Here is a 24,701-nt window from a genome sequence, read left to right on the forward strand (position 1 = left end):
AATTTACATTATTTAATTTCATATTCTGTTCTTGTATCATATTCTATTGACATGTATATAGACTTTTTGCACTACTTTTTATTTAGTATTTTATTATATATGTTGTATTGTTGGAGGAGCTCAGGTCAGAAGAATGTCATTGCCCTCTCTACACTGTAGCTTTGTGCATATGACAATAAAACCTTTGAATCTTGAATCTATTAAACGCACCCATTTTAATGTCCTCATCTGTTCTTCCTCCTCAGGGGACATGTCTAACGCGCAGTGCATCCCCGCTCCTCTGGCCACTCCCATCCCGGTCAGCGATGACCCGTCGAGCCCCGAGGGGACGCCCTGCTCTGAGATGTCGGAGAGCCCCAGCAGCCAGGGCCTGCCCCCCATGCCCTACTCCGTGCCCGTGTCGGAGCGCATGGACGAGTGCAGCGTCATCAAGGACGAGCTCGACAGTCTGCTGGAGTGCATCCCAAAGAAAGTGAGTGAAGGAGCGATGAGCGTTAACTGAGGAGACAGAAATATACTATAAGGAAAACACAGACACTCGTCACCGAGGTCACAATATCAATCGATCCAGCAGAGCAATAGCCTATAGGCAAAACACAGAAGATCAACAAAAGATATGACATCAAATGAACTTACCAAAGCTGAAGTAGACGGTCAACTTCATTCATTTTCTTTCCGTTTTACTGATTTTAATCGCTATACGCTGCTCTCTCGTCTCCTCGTCACAACTACACGTACTTACAGCCAATCAGCTCTCTGAATGATGAGATGACGTTTTGGAGGGTATGCCAGCACTTTGCCCCACTGGTGATTTGTTTTTTTTGCCGCACACATTGAATAGAAAAATACTCTGAGCATGCGCACTGTAGTTTTTACAGCACCCATTCATTTAGATAGCAGAGAGGGGGGCTTGCCCCACATCGCTCCACAGGGCTCAATAGGCACAGTGTGGACACTAACTGGAAGAACGCAGACGAAAACGGCAATGTACAGACGAATCAGATGACTAAACATGATCTTAAAATATATTTTAAGATGCATTTTTTTGGAATTCTTATTTGAATGACTTTCTGCTGACACTAGGTGGGGCTGTCCCCCCTAATGACCAGTCGCCACTGATTATGTGCTATATATATAGATGCCGTTAATAACTGTGCAATATATACTTGGCTGCTAAATCTTCAGAACTGTTACAGGATGTGTTTTTTGTAAATTGTGTAACTTTTTTTGTATTATAATTTTTTTAAATTCTTTGAAGTTATTATTATTATTTTGTATCTTAAATATCTTTGTATGCACGCTTCTTAGGTAACATTAAGCTGTCTTTGGCTCTTTTCTGCTGGAACAATGTAAATGTCCCCTCTGTGGGACTAATAAAGGTATTCTGATTCTGATATTTCCCGACAGGATGGAACCGGTATATTTCCTTTTTCTAACTTCAAATGAAAGTCTTTTCCCGAAAGTAAAGCCTGCCTGTATTTCTCCTCTGCTCCAGAGTCCGGTCCAGGGTGCGATCCCCACTAACCTCCCCAACACGGCGACGGGTCTCCGGCCTCCTTACTCCCCGAGCCTCCCGGCCCCGTCCCCCCCGCTCCCCTCAGCCTTCTTCAGCTCCTCCCTCAGTGAGACGACGCCCCTGGAGCCCTTCACGCAGCTGGCCCAGCGGGACCAGGGCTCCACCCAGGCGCAGGACGCTCTGGGGAGCTTCCCCACGGGCGAGACGGACGCTGACGGGAACGTGGGAGTCTCCGCGGGCGGGCTGGACTCGCTGTCTGAGTACACTCTCCCTGGTGAGTCGAAATGAGCTGCAGTCTTGCACTTGGTTGTGTTGGCATGTTGGCTGAACAGGTTGACTGAGAGATCATTCACTTCTTTCACAAGAAATTCTGTATTTTATTTTATTTTTATATTTATTTTTATTGACATTTGGCAGCAAACAATTACAGTGTTTTTCCAAGACATAATAATTGTACATCTTACGTTTGTTTTTTCCGAAATGCCTTTTTCTGTTTTTATACAAAGATAAAATAAAAACAGTAAAAAGTACGAACATTAGGGAGCGATCAGGACTTCACAGTAAAATCATACGTTTGTACAAATAAAATCTGGCTGGCCTAAATCAGTCCACTTTCACTTTCTCCATCATGACACAAATAGTTCCATTTTGTGATTGAAATTCTGTATTTTAAAAGTATATTAAACATGGCATGTTTAGCATGGTGGTTCACTCACCAACAGTAAATACATTGGAGCAACACAGATACATTTACATTGCGAGTGACCCTCAAATGATTTTGAAGATTAAACAATTTTTTTAAGTACTGTAGTATCTTACACAGGGGGTCCGCGGGGTCTTAACAAGTATTACAAGTTGATAAATCAATTTAGCGAAAATTAAGGCTATTAAAAAGTATTAAAGGGCATTTTCCAAGGTGTTACATTTTGTAGCTTGTTTTCAATAAGTATATAAATGGTCCAGAGAGGTTGGTCTCTACAGTCTGCCTGAATGTAATCATGGCGTAGGTGTGTAGTGTGATTCTGTGTAGTTTATTGATGGCATCCCGTTGGGTTTGACGTCATCTGAACAGGACATCGCACGCTCACTGCTTGATAGCGCGCGAAGGTCCGTTTTACGCCGGTTGTTAAAGGTGACATGTCATGCTTTTCCGGTTAGTACCCGTCCCCTTGTGTGTTATGAAGGTTTTTATGCATGTAAACGGTGTGCAGAGTCAAAACCCTCAAAGTACACCCTGTAGCGAGTAAAACTCTAACACAGGAAAGACCTCCCCAAAACGCCTCGTTGGAGATACGCCACTGTCCATTTGATTCTTCCGGGTACATCATGATGTCATGTCGTCCCCGGAACGAAACGGACCAATCCGCGGAGCCGTTACGTTAAGCCCCCGCTGATTGGTCCAAATTGACCAATCCACGGACTTCCTCACACACTCAGTGCAGGCAGCTCTGCTGATTTCTCCTCCCTGGCTGCAGGCTGATAACAGACAGTTGGGATCGTGGCGAAATTCTCTCTGCAGACCCATTCTCTCTGCAGACCCGTTCTCTCTGCAGACCCGTTCTCTCTGCAGACCCATTCTCTCTGCAGACCCGTTCTCTCTGCAGACCCATTCTCTCTGCAGACCCATTCTCTCTACAGACCCATTCTCTCTGCAGACCCATTCTCTCTACAGACCCATTCTCTCTGCAGACCCGTTCTCTCTGCAGACCCATTCTCTCTACAGACCCATTCTCTCTGCAGACCCATTCTCTCTGCAGACCCATTCTCTCTGCAGACCCGTTCTCTCTACAGACCCATTCTCTCTGCAGACCCATTCTCTCTGCAGACCCATTCTCTCTGCAGACCCATTCTCTCTGCAGACCCATTCTCTCTGCAGACCCTTCTCTCTGCAGACCCATTCTCTCTGCAGACCCATTCTCTCTGCAGACCCGTTCTCTCTGCAGACCCATTCTCTCTACAGACCCATTCTCTCTGCAGACCCATTCTCTCTGCAGACCCATTCTCTCTGCAGACCCATTCTCTCTGCAGACCCATTCTCTCTGCAGACCCATTCTCTCTGCAGACCCATTCTCTCTGCAGACCCATTCTCTCTGCAGACCCATTCCTCTGCAGACCCATTCTCTCTGCAGACCCATTCTCTCTGCAGACCCATTCTCTCTGCAGACCCATTCTCTGCAGACCCATTCTCTCTGCAGACCCATTCTCTCTGCAGACCCATTCTCTCTACAGACCCATTCTCTGCAGACCCATTCTCTGCAGACCCAGTCTCTCTACAGACCCATTCTCTCTGCAGACCCATTCTCTCTGCAGACCCATTCTCTCTGCAGACCCATTCTCTCTGCAGACCCATTCTCTCTGCAGACCCGTTCTCTCTGCAGACCCATTCTCTCTGCAGACCCGTTCTCTCGCAGACCCATTCTCTCTGCAGACCCATTCTCTCTGCAGACCCATCTCTCTGCAGACCCATTCTCTCTGCAGACCCATTCTCTCTGCAGACCCATTCTCTCTGCAGACTCTAACAGACCCTTCTCTCTGCAGACCCAGTTCTCTCTGCAGACCCATTCTCTCTGTACAGACCCCATTCTCTCTGTAGACCCATTCTCTCTGCAGACCCATTCTCTCTGCAGACCATTCTTCTGCAGACCCGTTCTCTCTGCAGACCCGTTCTCTCTGCAGACCCATTCTCTCTGCAGACCCGTTCTCTCTGCAGGACCCATTCTCTCTGCAGACCCATTCTCTCTGCAGAACCCGTTCTCTCTGCGGACCCATTTCTCTCTGCAGACCCATTCCTCTTGCAGACCCGTCTCTCTGCAGCTCCCGTTCTCTCCTACAGACCCGTTCTCTCTGCAGACCCTTTCTCTCTGCAGACCCTTTTCTCTCTGCAGACCCGTTCTCTCTGCAGACCCGTTCTCTCTGCAGACCCGTTCTCTCTGCAGACCCATTCTCTCTACAGACCCGTTCTCTCTGCAGACCCATTCTCTCTGCAGACCCATCTCTCTGCAGACCCATTCTCTCTGCAGACCCATTCTCTCTACAGACCCATTCTCTCTACAGACCCATTCTCTCTACAGACCCATTCTCTCTGCAGACCCATTCTCTCTGCAGACCCATTCTCTCTACAGACCCATTCTCTCTACAGACCCATTCTCTCTACAGACCCATTCTCTCTACAGACCCATTCTCTCTACAGACCCATTCTCTCTACAGACCCATTCTCTCTGCAGACCCATTCTCTCTGCAGACCCGTTCTCTCTGCAGACCCATTCTCTCTACAGACCCATTCTCACAGCGTTTATCAACCTTTTTCTTACTCAATATCAAGCCACACTTATTGTTTTTACTTCGGCTGTGGCTTTGTGTGTGCTCAGGATGAGTTTGGCTGTGTTTCGCTAAACAAGGAAATCACACCTCCACGGAGCTCAGCGCGATTCACAACGTCCCGACTGGTCCCGACCAATCGGAGCACACTGGGCTCACAGGGAGGGGGGGGCAAGAGCTGCAACGAGCCGTTTAGTGGAGAGAGTGAATACACGTAGCTTACAGAGATGCTGTATGCGAAACAATGTGAGTTTGGAACATTGCACAGTATAAATCTATTCTAGTAGACCTCAACAATGGAATTATGATCAGTGGAAATGGCCATGACATGTGACCTTTAAACAACATCGTCATGGGGAAATGCAAGTCTGCGTCCAAATGGTTGGAAGATAAGGAGGAAGGACAATCAATACTGTATATAGTCAATGTGAGGTAAAGTGTGTCGCCAAGGTAACCGGTTAAAACTCCAAGTGGCGATGAGGTCTTAAAATGTATGAAAAAGCTCTTAAAAGGTCTTACATTCGACTTCAGGATTCCTGCTCACACCCTGTTGCACCGTTACTCAGATGTTCCTCTGGATGGATGTTTAGCTTTGTACGCAAAACTGTTGATAAAAAAAAAATGTATTGAGGAAAGATAAGCATGTTTAAATGTAAGACAGACAGAGCGACATTTTGTGTTCTAAAACAAGATTGTGTTTTAGCAATCAGGAACAACAGCCATAATTAAAAAAAAAAAAAATAAATCCACTCTTTTCTAACTGTGTGTGTGTGTGTGTGTGTGTGTGTGTGTGTGTGTGTGTGTGTGTGTGTGTGTGTGTGTGTGTGTGTGTGTGTGTGTGTGTGTGATGTGTGTGTGTGTGTGTGTGTGTGTGTGTGTGTGTGTGTGTGTGTGTGTGTGTGTGTGGTGTGTGTGTTGTGTGTGTGTGTGTGTGTGTGTGGTGTGTGTGTGTGTGTGTGTGTGTGTGTGTGTGTGGTGTGTGTGTGTGTTGTGTGTGTGTGTGTGTGTGTGTGTGTGTGTGTGTGTGTGTGTGTGTGTGTGTGTGTGTGTGTGTGTGTGTGTGTGTGTGTGTGCTTCCTTCAGGGGGACGAGTGTGTCACAGCTTCATCCCAGGGGTGCGCAACAACAGCGCTGTACATGCAGTGAGTAACACACACACACATTTGCAACAAACAGCTTTAACTGTTAATGGTGTTACTTTTGATTAATTGGCTTAATGTGACTGACTATGATGTGGCCCTTGGGCTTAATGTCCCCGTCTTCTTCTTCTGCAGAACGGTCCAGCAGGAACAAACCTGTCTCTGCTCTCCAGGAATCCTCTGGCTTCCACACACGAGTTTCGGCAGGCCTGTCACGCCTGTTACAGCAGAATCGGTTGGTTTAAGTTTCGGTTATTTTTCACAAATACTCACAATTGGATGTTGCCGCTTTGCCCTTTTCGTTAGCAACCCATGCTGTGTTATTATATGGGAAATTGAGTGGCAATCATTTATATACGCTGTCCCATACTGCCTAGTGTTGTCGTGTGCTGAAGCGCAATTATCCTTTCACATTACTGCTGTATATACAGTACTGTATTCACTGTATTTATTATTATCTGTGTATTTATTGTTATTTATACATTTCCCATCTATTTACCTTTATTTTGTACATACTTCTGATAATTGTGTATATAACTGACTGTTTTGCACTCTGGTTAGACCCTCCTTCATTTCGTTACACTGTGCTTGCATTTTGTAATGACAATAAAGTAATCTAATATTGAAAGAAAACTAATCGGAAACAATTTTGCTAATTTATTAATTGTTTATAAAAAATGGAGATGTCTTTCTTCTCTCCTTTTCAATTATTTTAAACAGATTAATTTTGGTTCTGTCGAAAAATAATTGATAATAAAAGTAATTGTTTCAGCCCTAATCAAACACTTAAGGGTTATTAAGTCATCATGGCCTCTCGAACTGATGTACAGAATGCATTTCATCCTAAAATTGGGGTTACAGGTTAATTTAACATCTACATTCCTTCTTCCTCTTGCACGCAGGTCCACGAGTTATGGACTACAAGTACCAGCCGGAGGCAGCACATCGTTGCAAGAGGGACGTGCTGCTCTGCCGCCTCAAAAACACAGACGACCCGACCTGGAAGAGGATCCGCCCTCGGCCCGCACGGAACAACTTCCTGGGGGCCTTCGTACTCTGTAAAGGTGTGTATTTTATTAATTAAGTACTTGATTAAGCTGGCAAGCACATCAGCTGCTGTCTAGAGAAAATGATCAGTTAGATAACAAACGTCCAGTAACACAATATTCGTATTAAAGGTATCAAAAATATTTTAATACTTGCAACTATGACATCTCCACCAAAGAGAGCGTCCTGTTCTGTGTGTAACCGACTCTTCTTATAGGAAGACAACAAAGCTTGTTTACATTTCAAACATCATTTGGGGCAGGTGCCGCCCTACGCCCTATGGCAGTAGGCAAAACTCATTGGATATGCAGATAACCCCTAGAGCAAATTGCTTCCTTTCATCCTATCTTCCTGTAGTGTCATAAAGCATCTGTTTTCACACATACATGGATATGCCATTCATAGGATACCACCCAATAAGAGAAACAGATTACAGTACCAATAGGCGCTTTCACACCAAGTACTTTGCCGTACTTAGTTCATCAGAACTATTTAGTTCTCATGAACTAAGTACAGATCGCGTTCACACCGCAATAAGTTCCCTGAGGGAGGATTAGGCAAATGAGCCACTGACGTCACTTGTTCTTCTTCTGCTTTGGGTTTACTGGCAGGCCGCAAACCACTTCACGGCGTATACTGCCGCCCAAAGTCCCCGGCCGGAAGTCCCCGGAGTTGGGGACTGGCTTCAGTAGAAGCTGCTGGGACTCCCAGCAGCTTCTACTGAAGCCTTCCGAGTAAATCGCCAGAACACCAACACCTCCTCATCTCCACCACTCCCATGTTTTCTTTTGTGTTGCCATACGTTAGTCTCTCTGCGTTGGTGCGCGGGGCTAATGCTAATAATGCTAATGCGAGCAAATAAAATGGCGGCTTCACAAAACTTTTTTGGAGTTTTACGGGGCGTGGTTTGCAATCCGCCCAGCCAATCAGACATAGGAACCTTTTTCTCCCACGAAAGTACCTGCTCTCTAGCAGGGACGGAAAAAGGTTCTCATGAACTAAGTTCTAGTTCCGGATTTGTTTGGTGTGAACGCACATTTTCAGAACTATACTGGGAAAAGTACTCCGGTGTGAAAGCGCCTAATGTTAATACATACAGTAATACATAGAGCTAAATGGAGTTTAAATACGGCCATTGATTGTGTTTATATTGTGTCAAACCTTGTTCCTGCCACAGAGGTGCTGGAGCGTCAGGAGTGCCAGTACGGAGAGAACTGCACGTTTGCTTACTGCCAGGAGGAGATCGACGTCTGGACGCAGGAGAGGAAGGGAGCGCTGAGCCGAGAGCTGCTGTTCGACCCTCTGGGCAGCACGGAGCGACGAGCGCTCAGCGTCACCAGACTGCTGCAGCTGCACATGGGCATGTTCATGTTCCTCTGTGAGGTGAGGCCATTATATTCTCATTATAAAGGTGGTTGCAGCTTCCTACCTTATTTTTCTTAAAGCCACCTTTTTAAAACAGACATTTTAAACACGTTATTTTGTTTTGATGTCTTGTTTGCCTTCTGATGATGTTATGCTGCTCGTGTGGATAATCTAAATCATATGATATTCCTTCTACACGCATTCAACATTTACAAGAGTCAAAACAAAGGATGGTTAACTCAACAAAAGATGGTGGGAAGTGTAGTCTTTTCTCTCATGGACTACAGACTAGGGTTGCAAAGGGGCGGAACATCTCCGGTACATCTCCATGGCAAGTTAAGCTGGGGAATTTTGGAAATATTCCATATTGGAATGAATGGGAACTAACTGGGAAGTGAGGGTAATCGAATTGTATCATATCCAAGCATAAATATAAACATTTAGTTTTGTCATAAGAAAACATCCATGCAAAATTATACAATTTAAAAAAAACATGACATTTCAACAGATTTATTTGTAAGTAGAACAGAACAAGTTTTAATTATTTTATTGAACAATCAAGAACATGAATGTTGAGTTAAATATGACTCATTCCTCATTGAAGAATGAACAAAGAGATGGGTGTGGTCTCAATAGCCATGCAGTCAGCGGTGTGCATGTGATTGAGGATCATGGATATTTTATTTTTATTTCTTTAGTCAATTTATTGAACATGTCAGAAACAAAACATACAATAATAATAATATATTCTTTTTTTTTTTCTCACTCATAATAATAATTCTAACAAAGTACAACAAAATAATAATACTAAATAATAATAATTCTCAAATAGTCCGTCATGTTCAACAGGGGCAAGAAGAAGCTTATAAAGACGTTTCTGGTCCTCTCCCCTCTAGCGTACATTTCCCTTATAAATAAAATATTAGGTCATCGTCATCAGTGACATGTTTGTCTTGTTAATTTGTTTGTTTTTTACAATGACCAGAAATAACAAATGGGATTGTACAGGTCCTGTTCATGACCATTCATGATTTGGCTCCTAAACAATACTTTCAGTTTAGATAGACTTGTGCATCATTAGTTATTCCACAGACCTTTTGATGAGATGCAATGAAGTTTGGCATTTGTTCGTACATATTCAAGTGTACTTGAATGGCACCTGTTTGTTTTAGTCAGATAGATTATGCTAAAATATACTTTCCCCAACTATAATAAGTTCCCTACAAAGAGCCAACCTTCAATTTAGAAAATTCCCAGTTTATTCCCATGGAAAGTTTCCATCTTTGAAAATTCCCAGAATTTTGCAACCCTACTACTTATTTGACCTTTTCATAAAATAAAAACTGGTTCTAACAAAGGTCTTCAATAAGTAAGCATGCACTGAGCCTGTTGCTCTTGCTAGAGATATTTATTTCAACTTTAAACAGTCTAGTCTTATCCAACACGTTATCTTTCTCTGTTTGAATAATTATGTCTATTTAATGTTTTTCTATTTTATTTTCTAAAATGGAGCTGTCACACAATCCAATTTCCCCCCTGAGATAAAAAATATAATTCTGATCTAAACTTATGTAAGCATATTTTTCCTTCCACAGGAATGTTTTGACAGTAAGCCTCGCATCATCAGTAAGCGCAGCAAAGAAAACTTAGCAGTCTGCTCGAACCTCACAGCTCGACACGCGTTCGACGACAACAAGTGAGTGTAAAGAAGTTTGGAAAAAAGTCAAAATCTCTTCATTTAGATCTTTAAATAGTGAGTCTTAATACATGTTGTCTGTTGGCTTGTATCATTTCTATAACTGTGTTTCTCTATCCTCTGCAGGTGCCTGGTGCACGTGGTGAGGTCGGCCAACGTGCGCTACAGTAAGGTGCGTCCGCTGCACCCGCTCTGTCAGTTCGATGTTTGTCGCCATGAGGTTCGATACGGCTGCCAGCGCGAGGACAGCTGCTCCTTCGCTCACTCCGTCATCGAGCTCAAATGCTGGGTCCTGCAGCAGGACACCGGTGGGTGGAACACACACACATCGGTTCTCTTCCCAACTGGAAATCATTTAAAAAACATATTTCATTTACAAAAACGTTCTTTATTTAAAGGTGGAGTAGGTCATTCACTTCAGAAACACTTTTTGTTATATTCCATGGAATATTCGTTGTGTCCAAACGGCGGTACTACACTTCCGTATCAGTCGCTGGGCCCGGAAATACTTTTTACCATTGACTAACATGGGGAAAGAGACGTCTGTAAATAACCCGCTTGTTGTTTCCACCCTAAGAATTTGGTCCCAATTCAGAAAGGCTCATGGACTCTGTGGATCCTCTATACATAGTCCCATGAGCGCACATACGGGTACTTCTGCTCTGACACAGCTAGGCATGATGGGTAATCTGTGACGTTTCGCTCTCTCAAAAGTTGGGCCATTTTGTCTTCATGCGCCAATGAGCAGCTCATAGGAAAGAACGAGACCCCGCCTCCCACGCTGTATCCAGTTGTTATTATACATCCATGGAGGAGACGTCTGTGGATAATTCTGACCCATCTTGAATGAAAAATAATAAACGTACTTTTGACTGCACTGATGGCAGTGGTGGTGAACAGACAACTCCAATGATTCAAAGCTGCACCACCAATATCCGTCTTTTACTTTTTGTTTTAAATTAGAGAGACCCCTAGACAGACATTTACATAATGTGTGCTTCTCTGTAATAATCCAGTACATAATGGTGATTAATAACAGAGGTCTTCCATATTCCTGAAGTTAAGCATTCCCAAATGTATGATGCATTTGATTATGAACAGCACACATAGTATCTAGTAAAGCAAGAAAAGGGATTTTTAATAAACCTGCTTTCTCAGGGGGTCCGCGGGGTCTTAAAAAGTATTAAAGTTGATAAATCAATTAGAGAAAATGAAGGCTATTAAAAAGTATAAACGGCATTTTCCAAGGTGTTACATTTTGTAGCTTGTTTTCAATAAGTATATAAATGGTCCAAAGAGGTTGTGTTCTACAGTCTGCCTGAATGTAATCATGGCGTAGGTGTGTAGTGTGATTCTGTGTAGTTTATTGATGGCATCCCGTTGGGTTTGACGTCATCTGAACAGGACATCGCACGCTCACTGCTTGATAGCGCGAAGGTCCGTTTACGCCGGTTGTTAAACAACATCGTTATGGGGAAATGCAAGTCTGCGTCCAAATGGTTGGAAGATAAGGAGGAAGGACAATCAATACTGTATATAGTAAAGTGTGTCGCCAATTGTAAGAGTCGGGAGGGCTGATAATTTATTCCGGGAAATTACTCAGACCTACTAATTGACCAAACAGAAGTTATTGAGTCTATGTAAGTTTACTGCTTGGCTCAGATCCACCAACGTCAGCAAGGTCTCGCCTCTATTAACTCCTGAAGAACCAGGTTCAATGAACTGCTGTTTCAATTCAGACGACCCGCTAAATGTGTTTAAGCGATCCCGAAGGATTTTGATATCAGTAATGAGGTGTGGCCCTACCTAAGTGTGAGTGTGGCAGGGTGCAATCTTACCTTTGAAGCAGGAGAGGAGAGCGCTGATGTCTTTTAAGTTGTCCCAATCCAAAAGGTGGGATCAGTTTATTTGAAGAAAAATTGGTCCACACTAATACAGGGTTTCTACCTTCTCTCTCTTTACAACATGACAATCCTACAAAACATATCATGCTGTGGTCATTTTCTAATATGCAACTTTAATTCACAGTTTTACATTTATTACATTAAATTGTAACTTCAACTGCCCAATTCAGTTGTGATATTTAAATCTCCCGATAGGATTTAGAGGCCTCCCCTCATAAAAGACCGGTGATAATAAAAACCACATTCAAACTTTCATTCACCAAATCAATTCACATCAATTCCATACCTATAGTCCGACAGGTGGCGGGCCTAACGTTCACAAACACATCAATTCATTCAACAAAGAAATTCGAGAGATATTTACCAAGTTTGAGGGAACCTTACCGAGAGCAAAAACACAGCTCTCTATGGAGAGAGTATACCAGGGGATCTCTCTCTCTCTCTCTCTCTCTCTCGCTCTCTCGCTCTCTCGCTCTCTCGCTCTCTCTCTCTCTCGCTCTCTCGCTCTCTCGCTCTCTCGCTCTCTCGCTCTCTCTCTCGCTCTCTCTCTCTCTCGCTCTCTCTCTCTGTGTGTCTGGGCATGGCCTCTGATGTACAGGACTGGACTTGCAAAATATTATTCTCGGCTATGGCACAAACACCTTTTTGGGGCCTCAGTGTATTTCTGCTTAAGTCAGGAGCTCCCCTCCCTGTGTACTGCTGTGAGGGAAGACGGAAGAAACTGTCTCTCCTCTCTTATCAGTGACACCCATAAACCACAACAGGCCTCACACTCAACTTAACAAACCACTTGTGTTTTGTTTATACTGTAAATATAGAAATTCATAAAATATGAAGCATTTTCATTGTGGAAGAATATATTAACTTATAACTAACTTTCGTTGTTAGTATTCAACCTAATATGGAGACCTCAACACAATGTAAGCGGTTAAAACTCAAAGTGGCGATGAGGTCTTAAAATGTATGGAAAGGGTCTTAAAAAAAAGGTCTTAAAATGTCTTACATTTGACTTCAGGATTCCTGCATACACCCTGATTCTAATATTTGTTGCTTCAGGTATCACACATGAAGAGATGGTGCAGGAGTCCAAGAGACACTGGCAGCGGCTGGAGCAGAACGCACAGAAGCAGCAGAAGGTGAGACAGGAAACCGCACTGATAGTTTGATATCTAAATCTTTCTCACAAATGCAGTATAGTATCTAGTGAGGCTGTCCAACAACATCATCTCGGACCCAAACCATGTTTTGAACAACGAGTATGAACTGCTACCATCTAATCAGAGAAACCGGGTCCCGCGATTTAATAAAGTCAGACTGAAGCATCCTTGGTGCTCCAGTCAATCCTCACAGTAAATACAGACACACTGAATCCAGATCAAATGCACGCTGAAGGCTCTTCGAGTGTTACACATGGAGCTGCTGCGAAGCAAGTCACATTTCAGACTTGATCTGACCATTAAAGAATAGAGTGACGCATCCTAAAACCTGGATGTAAACTCCTTCCGGTTCCTTCGACAAAAAGGCAATGGGATTTCTCCATAGGATTTTGGAAAATAGCTGGAACTAAGGTCTGTGGTTGAAACACATTTAAGAGATGGATCACATTTTGTTCAGCCGGATAATCTCCACATGTCTATCCTACTTTTATCATTTTCGAATCATAAATCTAGTCGCCAGAAGCAACATGCTAACGTTAGGCTATAAAGGAACTACAGCAGGGTCGCTGCTTCAACGTCACGCCAACTTCAGATCCATATTCAAACATACAGATTGTAAATGGAACGAGTTGAAGTGTTTGTTTGAACAGTTTGCAGGAGGCAGGGACTTGCTTTCAAGCAGAACAGGGCAAACAAACTTAGAGGAGTGTTTACGTGTTCGGTGTAATGACGTACAACGGCCTGGACAACTTCTGTAGTCCTATTCAGCCACTTGGTAACAACCATCGTTTTTCAGACACGTACACTCTTCAGAAATCACCAGCGGGGTCACTGCTGATGGATTTAATGTCGTAGAACAAACCGTGATCCGTCTCTTCAATGTGTCTCAACCACAGACCTTATTTCCAGATATTTTCCTAAACCCTTTGGAGAGATTGCATTGCTTTTTGTCGAAGGAACCGGAGGTGGTAAAATGCTAACTTCCGTGTTAGGACGCCTCACTGTGGCACTCTATTATCGTATCGTATAGCAGTTCCTCCTATTGTTGCCACGATACCCTAACTTTGAAAGAACACTTTGTGAAATGTGTTCAAGTAGTAGTTTTATCATCATAATCGATACTAATTTCTCTCTCCCTGTGTTTCAGCCCATCCACATCCCCCATCCGAGCAGCAGCATGCCTGCAGGAGGCCTGGGGGGAATGGGAGGTGGAGGGGATGGTATGGGTGGGGGGGGTGTGGGTCCTGTGGGGGGGTTAGGGGTGGGAGGGTTGGGAGCCGGAGGGGGGGAGAGGGCGACCCCTGAACCTGAAAATGAAGTTTGTGTGCGGACAGTGCTGGAGGGAGGGACAGGTCAACGAGCCAGACAAGAACCTCAAATACTGCACCGCTAAATCCCGGCACAGGTGAGGAGGAACACACACACACACACACACACACACTCACACACACACACACACACACACACACGACAAATGTGTTAAGTCACATGATATCGTTTCATCTCGTAGACAAAGAGAATCTGAACCTCAAGGGGTTTACTCCTGGTAAAACAAAATGTAGATATCAATCTGTTGCCCCTTAGTTTGAAGTAAATCAAAAATCTTATCATGACTTTAATATAGGCAAATATTGTTGTCTTGAACAATCTTTAACTGCTGTTGTTGTTGCTCTTTTTAAGGCCTAATGCTTGCTCCCTTTATTTAATTGGATCTCTGTCTCCTCAGCTGGACGAAGGAGCGTCGAGTCCTGCTGGTGAAATCCTTTGAGAAGAAGAAGTGGGTCGTCGTTCGGCCGCTGCCTTTCTCCCGCACCTATCCTCAGCAATACGACGTGAGTTTTTAAATGATGTCTGTCCCTCTCCAGCTTTCTCCTGCTCAGTACAGCCTTGGCCCTGGGGACAGCTGTTGTTGTAAATGTCTTTACCCCTGAGTCTTATTATCATTGTGCTGCCAGTGTGTTTTCATGTTGACACTGTGTCATATAACACAGCAATTCAACTCCTTAATAACCATGACTGTATTCCAGTTGTAGAAAAGGTGTTACATTACATTACATTACATTTAGCTGACGCTTTTATCCAAACCGACTTACAATAAGTGCATTCGACCAAGAAGATACAAACTTGAAGAAAACAGAATCATATAAGCGTGGGGGAAACTTCTGAAGCAATGGGAGTCAGGACTCAGAGAGACACGAGGAGAGCTGGAGCTTTGATGGCAAACACTGACGGTTTATTTGGAGCTTCGGCCGGAGAATTCACAAGACATGCCACGGGCCTGACCACACGGTTGAGATGCCACAATCAATTCTGAAGAGCCCTCCTGTAGCTCCAGGGTTTAACTAGAGAGTGTGATAATCAACATTCTTCAATAGATAGACTGAACAGCTGAGGACACTGAATCACAGTTGTTGTCGCTTATGGCTCGGGGTCATCTACACCCCGAGAAGGATGTGTTCCAGGTGTCCCACAGCAATAACTATCTCTGACCGAGAGTAGCCCGGTCACAAACTGGTAACAACAACTTGCTAGGGAAGCCCCTTCTTATGGGAGATGGCGGCTGCTCAGGGCTGGTCAGCTGCGTCAGAGGGCGAAGGAGGACATGCAGGGCAAATCATTCCCCAACAATAAGTACATCAGGTTTCATAGAGCCAAAACATTTCAAGTGCTATTCAACTGGCTTTAGATAAGCCAGTCCTTTGTTAGTATATAAGTGCTTTGTTAGTAATTGTATTGCTCATGATCAATATAATGTATCCAACTCTTACTGTTTACAAGTGATTGCAACCCTAGTTTTCAACAGTAAGATTTTGGACCATCCCTCCAATCAAAAGACTCTGTTGTAATACTGACATTAACACTCTCCCTTTGCCTCGTGCAGATGTGTGTGCACGTGATGAAGCAGAAGAAGTGCCACTACATCGGGAACTGCTCGTTCGCTCACAGTCTGGAGGAGAGGGACGTGTGGACGTACATGAAGAACAACAGCTGTAGGAACCTTCCAGAATCAATGCATTTAGAGCTCAGACATAGATTGAGTCATGTTACCCCAGTAATAACTTTGAACCCCACTATAGTCAGGATATAGGAAATTGATTGCCTACCGCAATTACTCCCACTGATTGTTGTTCTGCTTGACATTCAATCTCACTGAGGTCATCTTCTCTTTCTTTCTCACCTCCACAGTGAGAGACATGCAACAGATGTACGAACTGTGGTTGCAGCTAACCAATCAGAGCCGGCGCAGCGACATCTCCACGGTGACGCCGTCCCCAGAGGACAAGCAGGTCACCATAACAGCAGATTACACAGAAAGCATGGTGAGTTTAACATTATCGTGATTAAAATGGCTGTCCCTCTTTCCAGGGGTTTTGGGATCAAGTGATTGTGGCATTTTAGTTTTCTCTACCGATGGATGAGGACAATCTGATGATGTTGAGTTATAGAACTGTTTGCATGTGTTCAACCCTGGTATTTCTGCACGGCTGCACATCGTCACTTCACTTATTTGATAGGTATTAAACCATAAAGAGAATTAGTTTCAAACCATTTTTTCACTGCAGTGAGTAAACTACTTGCTCTCCTGCTTTATGCACCCTCAGGGAGGCATTCACGGACAAATTATTTTAATTGAAGGAAGTTGATTCAATAAAAACAGAACAACTAACAAATGAAATCCAATTAGTCACCTTGATATTGAGGATTTTGACCCCATTTACACGCATACGAAACGCAAACGAACCGTATCAAAATATCAAAAAAGTCTTCCGTTCACACGAGACGGCTCGGGAGCGCTGGAGACGCTGTAGTACATATGCCGGGCCTGTAAGTGGCGCTGTACTTCCGCCACAAAATACACCAAAAGCAGCGAAGAAGACCCCCGAGCATGGTTGTCATGGTTGCCCTTCTGTTTATGCCCCGCGGTGGATGTAGCAACATGTAGCAACATGTAGTTCTCCATGTCCACTTGTTGCTGATGGTTGTGGTAGAGGAGCTGTAGATTTTGCACTAACATCTGTAGCATGGTCAGTAGCAGTAGCAGTAGCTACTGACAACACTAGTAGCAGTAGCTATTAGTGTTGTCACGATACCAACATGTTGGTTTCGATACCGATACCAAGTCAAGAATTGCGATTCCGATTCCAGTCTTAAATGTAATTATTGTGCTTTATTTCACACCAGAACCATAACACAAACTTTTAAACAATGAGAACAATAAACAAAATAAATGACAATAATTCGTATTAAATAAAATTAAGCATCATCTCAAACAACTTTTTTGTTTTATAAAATATAATTTTTTTTATATTTTATTAACATTTAATAACAGTAATATAAATAATTATTGACAAAATGTATATTGCAGATGTTAGCCACATTGGTAAGTTAGCTAAAAATGTATCATTGCCATTAATTGCCTCGTTTGTCACAAAATAAATTACACTGGTTTGACTTAGATTTGAGGGCATGGGCTTGAGCATGATGTAATTATGTTATCTATCACATTCGCTAACCTGTCTGGATGCCGGTTGGCGAGGTGCTTAGCCAAGTTTGATGTGTTGGCTCCCTTGGTTTGCAGGGATCTGAAACATTTCTCACAGACAGGCCTCGTGGTGTCCGTAGGCTTGCCCTCACTGTCAGAGATATCGCTCAAATACTTCCAAATTTCGCTTCTGCCGTCTTTTTTGTCAACAAGCCGAGGCGCAGCGGCAGTTGCACTCCCACTTGCAGCCATGCTTCTCGTTTTCTCACATGCTCTGGCAGCTAGCGCGTGGCCGAGTGCACGAGAGAGGGGAGGGACTTAGAGCGTGCTTGAGAGGGGAGGGGCTGCAGGCACGGCTGCAGTGCAGGGAGTGGAAGCAGAGCGCTGAACACACACGGCTCTTATTAAAACAGCGCTTTCTCACCGGAGTACTTTTCCCCGTCATTCTTAAAGTACCGATACAAATGAAACGGAGGAATCGTACCGTTTTTAACGGCAGGGTATCGCGGTACCTTTCAAGTATCGGTACACCGTGCAACACTAGTGGCTACTGACCATGCTACAGCAGTGAGCAGCAGAGGTGGGGAGAGGCGGGGCTATGGCTTCATCGTTATCAGGAAATTATCGTATAGGACGTACACACTGAGCCGTTGGGCCCCCCAGAGCGTTCCGTCCGCAGATCTATCCACCTTGGGACCCGTTATCGTTTGAGGGCTCCGTTTCCGCGTTTCTGTTACGGCCTCGTGTGAACGAACGGGCTATACGCGAGAGAAAAGTAGCGGATACAACCGTTTGCGTTCTCGTGTAAACAGCGCCTTAGTTTGAGGTTTTTCTGAGTTTTTCTCCCAAATATGACGACATTCAAAGCTTAGAAAACCTCAATACAAAATGTTGCATGTAACAAACATTATTTGTATCGCATCTTTCAACCACGGTTTCAGACTTCTTTCCAATAAAAAACACAAAGTGAATTTTTAAAAAGTGATTTAAGAGGGCTTTTAATCCTGGTCTCAGACCGGTCGTTCAGAAAACCTCAGAAATGTGTTGCCTCCATTTGCCTAGTTAGCATTATTGTTATTGTTGGGGAAACATTTCCCAAGGGCCATAACTGTGACCCAGTTGATCACATCATTCTGTCCTGACTGAGCACACGCACCTGTAACCTTGGCTGCTGTGCTCTGTGTTTTGTCTCCCTGTTCCTGCCTGCTGGCGTCAGCTCATAGAGGTGTTATCATTCTATCTTGTTATGCACAATGTTGATTACTCTAATCCAATCCAATCCACTTTATTTATATAGCCCATATTAAAAACAGAGGGTTTTACCGAAAGTGCTTCACAGCAAACATAACATAATAAAATATAATATTACAATAATAGATAAAAGGCACACGTACAAATAGATAAAAGGTACACAAAGGCTGTGGACAGACAATGAAAGCATACAAATCGATAAAACAGCTCAAACTGACTCGAAAGCGACGGAAAGAGTTGGGTCTTCAGGCGGGGGCGACAATTTGACATGAGGGGGTCAGGTCGTTCCAGAGCCTGGGGGCTACCGCTGAGAAGGCTCGGTCTTCCCTGGTCTTTTTCTTGGTTTTAGGGACTACCAGCCGCAGCTGATCAGCCGACCTCAAAGCCCTTGAGGGGGTGTACACCTTTAGGAGGTCGGAGATGCACTGAGGGGCCAGCCCATTAAGCGATTTAAAAACAAACAATAAAATCTTAAAATGAACTCTAAAATGAGGGTCTAAGGACAGAGGGTGTCGTTTTCTCATACTGATATTCTGCACAAACTGTGCTGTTGTAAAGTGTCCTTATTGCAAAGTATTTTCACTGTATGTACAGCACTTTGGCTCGACCAAAAATCGTTTTAAAAATGTGCTATATAAATAAAACTTGATTTGATTTAAAATGGACAGGAAGCCAGTGGAGGGAAGCCACAATAGGTGTGATGTGCGTGTTCCTGTAAGCAGCCGAGCCGCAGCGTTTTGTACCAGCTGCAGGCGTGCCAGCGAGGTCTTGTTTAGGCCGGCATAAAGTGCATTACAGTAATCAAGACACGTCGAAACAAAAGGCATGAATTACACGCTCAAAGTCTAAAAAGGATAAAACCGGTTACATTTTGGACAGGAGCCTCAAGTGATAAAAACTGGACTTAACCACAGAGTTTGTCTGTTTATCCAATTTAAAAGCACTGTCGATTTTGACGCCCAGATTTGTGACCATGGGTTTTGCATACGGTTGCAGGGAACCCAGGTCAATGGAAGGGACATCACCATTTCTCTCAGAACTAGCTAAATACATGAGTCTGGGGTATAGAGTTCTTCAGAATCGATTGTGGCATCTCAACTCGTGGCCCGTGACATGTCTCGTGAATTCTCCGGCCGAAGCTCCAAATAAACCGTCAGTGTTTGCCATCAAAGCTCCAGCTCTCCGTCGTGTCTCTCTTAATGCCCCTTTCACACCAACTCGTTTCCAGCTCCGGCTCGGAGCTGGAGCCTGAAAAGTTTTTTCCTGTTCACACCGCAGAGGCGCCGCCTCTTAGCTCCGGAATCCGGTTCACTTCCAGCTCCAAAAAATTGTCGGTCTAGAGGCAAGAGCTTCGGAGCTAAGAGGCGGCGTCGCTTACGTCGAGGCGGGGGCAGATTCGTCGTTGATGCTGAAGACCACAAAGAAGTCTTGCATTTCGCATGGGATGTTTGTAAAGTTCCAAGTAAAGTCGTCCCTTGTAAAGTCGTCCGATGCCTTCCATGTCGTTTCGTAAGAGGATAACCAAAGCGAACAGCGCTTCAATACAATCGGCCATTGTTGTTGTTGTCGATGTGAGGGATTTCCGCGGTTTGGATTTTATGAAGCAGGCACGTAAACGGTGACGTCATGACGCAGCAGCGGCAGCTCTGGGCGGTGTGAACAGAGCGGGAGCAGAAAAGGAAAACCGGAGCTGAACCAGAAAAGCTCCCGCTCGGAGCTAGAAAGGGAAAAGCGCTGGTGTGAAAGCCGCATTTGAGTCCTGACTCCATCAAAGCTCCAGCTCTCCTCGTGTCTCTCTGAGTCCTGACTCCATCAAAGCTCCAGCTCTCCTCGTGTCTCTCTGAGTCCTGACTCCATCAAAGCTCCAGCTCTCCTCGTGTCTCTGAGTCCTGACTCCATCAGAGCTCCAGCTCTCCTCGTGTCTCTCTGAGTCCTGACTCCATCAGAGCTCCAGCTCTCCTCGTGTCTCTCTGAGTCCTGACTCCATCAAAGCTCCAGCTCTCCTCGTGTCTCTCTGAGTCCTGACTCCATCAGAGCTCCATCTCTCCTCGTGTCTCTCTTTGAGTCCTGACTCCATCAAAGCTCCAGCTCTCCTCGTGTCTCTCTGAGTCCTGACTCCATCAGAGCTCCAGCTCTCCTCGTGTCTCTCTCTGAGTCCTGACTCCCATCAAAGCTCCAGCTCTCCTCTGTGTCTCTCTGAGTCCTGACTCCATCAAAGCCTCCAGCTCTCCTCGTGTCTCTCTGAGTCCTGACTCCATCAAAAGCTCCAGCTCTCCTCGTGTCTCTCTGAGTCTTGACTCCATCAAAGCTCCAGCTCTCCTCGTGTCTCTCTGAGTCCTGACTCCATCAAAGCTCCAGCTCTCCTCGTGTCTCTGAGTCCTGACTCCATCAGAGCTCCAGCTCTCCTCGTGTCTCTCTGAGTCCTGACTCCATCAGAGCTCCAGCTCTCCTCGTGTCTCTCTGAGTCCTGACTCCATCAAAGCTCCAGCTCTCCCGTGTCTCTCTGAGTCCTGACTCCATCAAAGCTTCCAGCTCTCCTCGTGTCTCTCTGAGTCCTGACTCCTATGCTTCAGAAGTTTCCCCCACAGTTTATTATGTGATGTGTGTTTTGTTCAGGGCGGCCGGCGGATGTCAGATGGCGACGACCCTCTGAGTGTTCTGCAGACCTCCTCTAACATCGAGTGTGAGAACAGATGGACACACACACCACAAAATGGTTGACCCCCCCCCCCAACAATATACAACACACACACACTTTCACACCAATCACAGGCACCGCTTAACACACAGAGAAAGCTCTGGCTTCAGCGTTGTGTTTTAATATCTGCAGTTACACACGGCATCCTTTAGGTTCCCCTTCAGCAGATTATACCGCAGAAACTCCACAGACAACTCTGACTAAAACATGATCCGCAGCGCTCTTTGGGATGTGTGTGTCCACCAGATACCGCTTTTCTTATTCTTTCTTCCTCGCAGCACTGAAAAAACGCGTATTGGGTGGGCGCGCTGGTCGCAGCTCTTAAATGTAGCTTGGTGATTAATTTAAACCAGAATTAAAAGCGCTAAAAGTTCAAATCGTAACTTTGCAGTGCCAAAAAAAAGCCAAGCCCATAACGCTGAAGAAGAATAAAGAGATGTTCAAAGAGGGTCTCGGTGGACACAACCAAAACCCTCTTTTCCTTCCTTCACGGGAGCATTACTAGAGGGTCAAAATAACTGAGCGCATTTGTCTTTTTCCTCCAAGGGGAGTTGTACTTCCTTGTTGTATTGTCTGCCATATTGGTAGAAAGCAATGAATGTAAACTAGGGAAATTAGTCATTGAAATTGTTGCTGTGGTTGTGGAATGTATGCCAGTATATGCCCCAGAAAACATGCCCCTATATAGATATAAGAAGGCTTCCTGATAGGTAGTTATGTTATAAAACACACGGACACATAAGCAGTGAATGTGTGGAAACTATACATGTTGCTGGAGTACACATGGCTTATAGCTCATAGTAGCTAAAGCGTCCATTATGTACTTTAACGTAAAGCACACCGCAGATGCCCATTAAGAAACGATGACCCTAATGATACTGAATAATAGTGAGATGAATTATGTGATGAAAAAATACGAGTTTGTAATAGTTAAATAAGCGAAACATATATAATTTAAATAGCTGAGAGGAGATGAGTTGCAGGAATATTAAGAATGTATATTTTCGATGGTTGATTGTAAGAATAGAGTAAGGCTCTCTCAGTTAAATTGGGGTCATTATTTCACCGAAAAACCAATCATGCCCCTGCAGCCTTCAAAAGGAAACCCTGTTTTCCTCATATTTCCATGTGTTATGTTCCTGATAGCTATAAGTAGCTCCTAATATTAACCTTTTATTCATGGGAAATCATTCTCACCATGTAATGTGCCTATAAACACACACACACACACACACACTGACACACACACTCACTCACACAGGCAGGATATTGGTTGCCATGATGGATCTAATCACACACACACACACACACACACACACACACACACACACACACACACCACTCACCACACAGGCAGGATATTGGTTGCCATGATGGATCTATATTCACACACACCACACACCCTCACTCACACAGGCAGGATATTGGTTGCCATGATGGATCTATATTCAGATACACACATATTATACATATTTAATGCTATACTACTAATAATTGATAACTTAGCGGTTAAGCTTAATAATATATAACCTGAAACCTGTATTGATTACATAGAAGAACTTCTTGTTATTGAGGTATTGCTATATGACCTGTAACGCTGAACTAGATGACTATAGTGACTTTTATTTTATAATTATCTTTATTTTAGTCATTCTTTTCCTTCTGTGCGGGTTGTTCCAGACGGGGTTTGGTTAACGGGGGTTGAAGCAGAGATTACGTTTAATTAATTACGAAATTACGTTTTTTATTTGTTCACATTTTCTGCAGCTAAACTGGACGCACGTCATTTGAGAGTGTCGGTTAAACGTAAGAGAATCTGCTTTTCAATTCAATTTCACTTTGCAAAAAATCCACAAATGGCTTCAATTTCGTGAAAATGATTTAAAATTGGAGAAAAATGTGAAGTAAAGAAAAGACGTTTTAGCATAAGAATTAATGTTACATTTCATTTTCTCTGGATAAATACAAAATAAAGGAATCATGTAACACTCAAAGCTGCAGTGTCCTAGTTACCCCACTCTTAAAAGCTGACTTAATGCCCAAAATCGTATTCTCCTAAAACGTCAGATCTGAGGTCAGTTTTCCCTGCACTTTTGTTGTTTAATTGTTGCTAACGAGCCCGCTCTGGAACAACCCCTGATATTAGCTTCTTGGAGGCATCGTATTACTACTACTCCTAGTATTATGGAATATGATGACGATAATGATTGCTATCTATTTCTATTTCTTCTCTATATATGCTATTGATATATGTATGTTAATTGCAATGTATAACTCTCTTTATATATGTATCCATGTATGATATAATAATTAACAGTGAATATGTATGCGCAGGGAGGCAGTGAGCAGAAAGGTAAATGTGAGGACTTTTCACTCGGTATATATTAATGTTGTCTGAGCTCTGTTTGTAAGCCTTAAGATTATTTGGGGCGCTGGCCAGAGATTAAAAAAAAGGACTTTACAGAATATAATAACGCGTTTCTCGCTCACTGCCCATTGCTGTGCGTTCTTGTTTCAAATTCATCAGGCAAAGACGATATGGAAAACAAATACATAGTAGCCTATATATACTCCCATATAGCGCCTTATTCGATATATAAGATGATACATACCCCCTATTGTATAATCCTGCTTACTATATACAGTATATAATACCTGATACCTATTATAATACTTAGACGCCCTTATAAGGTAATTAGATAAGAGATGGTGGAGATGTTTATTTTTCTGTGGCTGTGGAAGAGTGTTTTTAAGAACACGCACACTCCAATGCTCTTTTACCCTTCAATCATTATTTCAGGATATTCAAAAAGCAGCTCGGATCTGACGCGGTCTGAAAACGATGGTAAACGACCGACAAGTTGGTCTTTATTTTTAAATTTGATTTGGGGATCTTCTGTGTGTTGAGAAAGACACAGAAGATTCACACAGGACAAATCACTGTGAATCTTCTCCTGCATTGTTCTGTGTTTGGTAAGAAAAGGTGAATTATGACACAAACTAAAGGGGAGGAAGATTTCTGATACATAAAATGCACATAATAAATCTCACGTGATATCTTTACACATTACCTCCTTGGTTTTGACTTGAGGGATTATCAATGACAGACTTGGTTAATTGCCATGTT

The 24,701-nt window shown here is 43.7% G+C and overlaps 1 protein-coding gene across 1 annotated transcript; it reads left to right on the forward strand.

Moving 5' to 3' along the window:
- Positions 1–245: 245 nt before the first annotated feature.
- Positions 246–24,695, forward strand: LOC117562805 (zinc finger CCCH domain-containing protein 7B-like; the record flags this gene model as incomplete). The annotated part of the gene is given in 15 exon segments (XM_034240707.1): positions 246–472; positions 1,496–1,790; positions 5,918–5,976; positions 6,109–6,208; positions 6,876–7,037; positions 8,198–8,403; positions 9,981–10,081; positions 10,208–10,389; positions 13,042–13,121; positions 14,290–14,421; positions 14,423–14,547; positions 14,869–14,974; positions 16,024–16,132; positions 16,329–16,462; positions 21,493–24,695. Coding segments are annotated over 15 exon segments (2,123 nt in total), but the record flags the coding sequence as incomplete, so codon positions are not given.
- Between the last annotated feature and the right edge of the window lie 6 nt (positions 24,696–24,701).

The sequence above is a fragment of the Gymnodraco acuticeps genome, unplaced genomic scaffold (genome assembly GCF_902827175.1).
Source record: "Gymnodraco acuticeps unplaced genomic scaffold, fGymAcu1.1, whole genome shotgun sequence".
NCBI lineage: Eukaryota > Metazoa > Chordata > Actinopteri > Perciformes > Bathydraconidae > Gymnodraco > Gymnodraco acuticeps.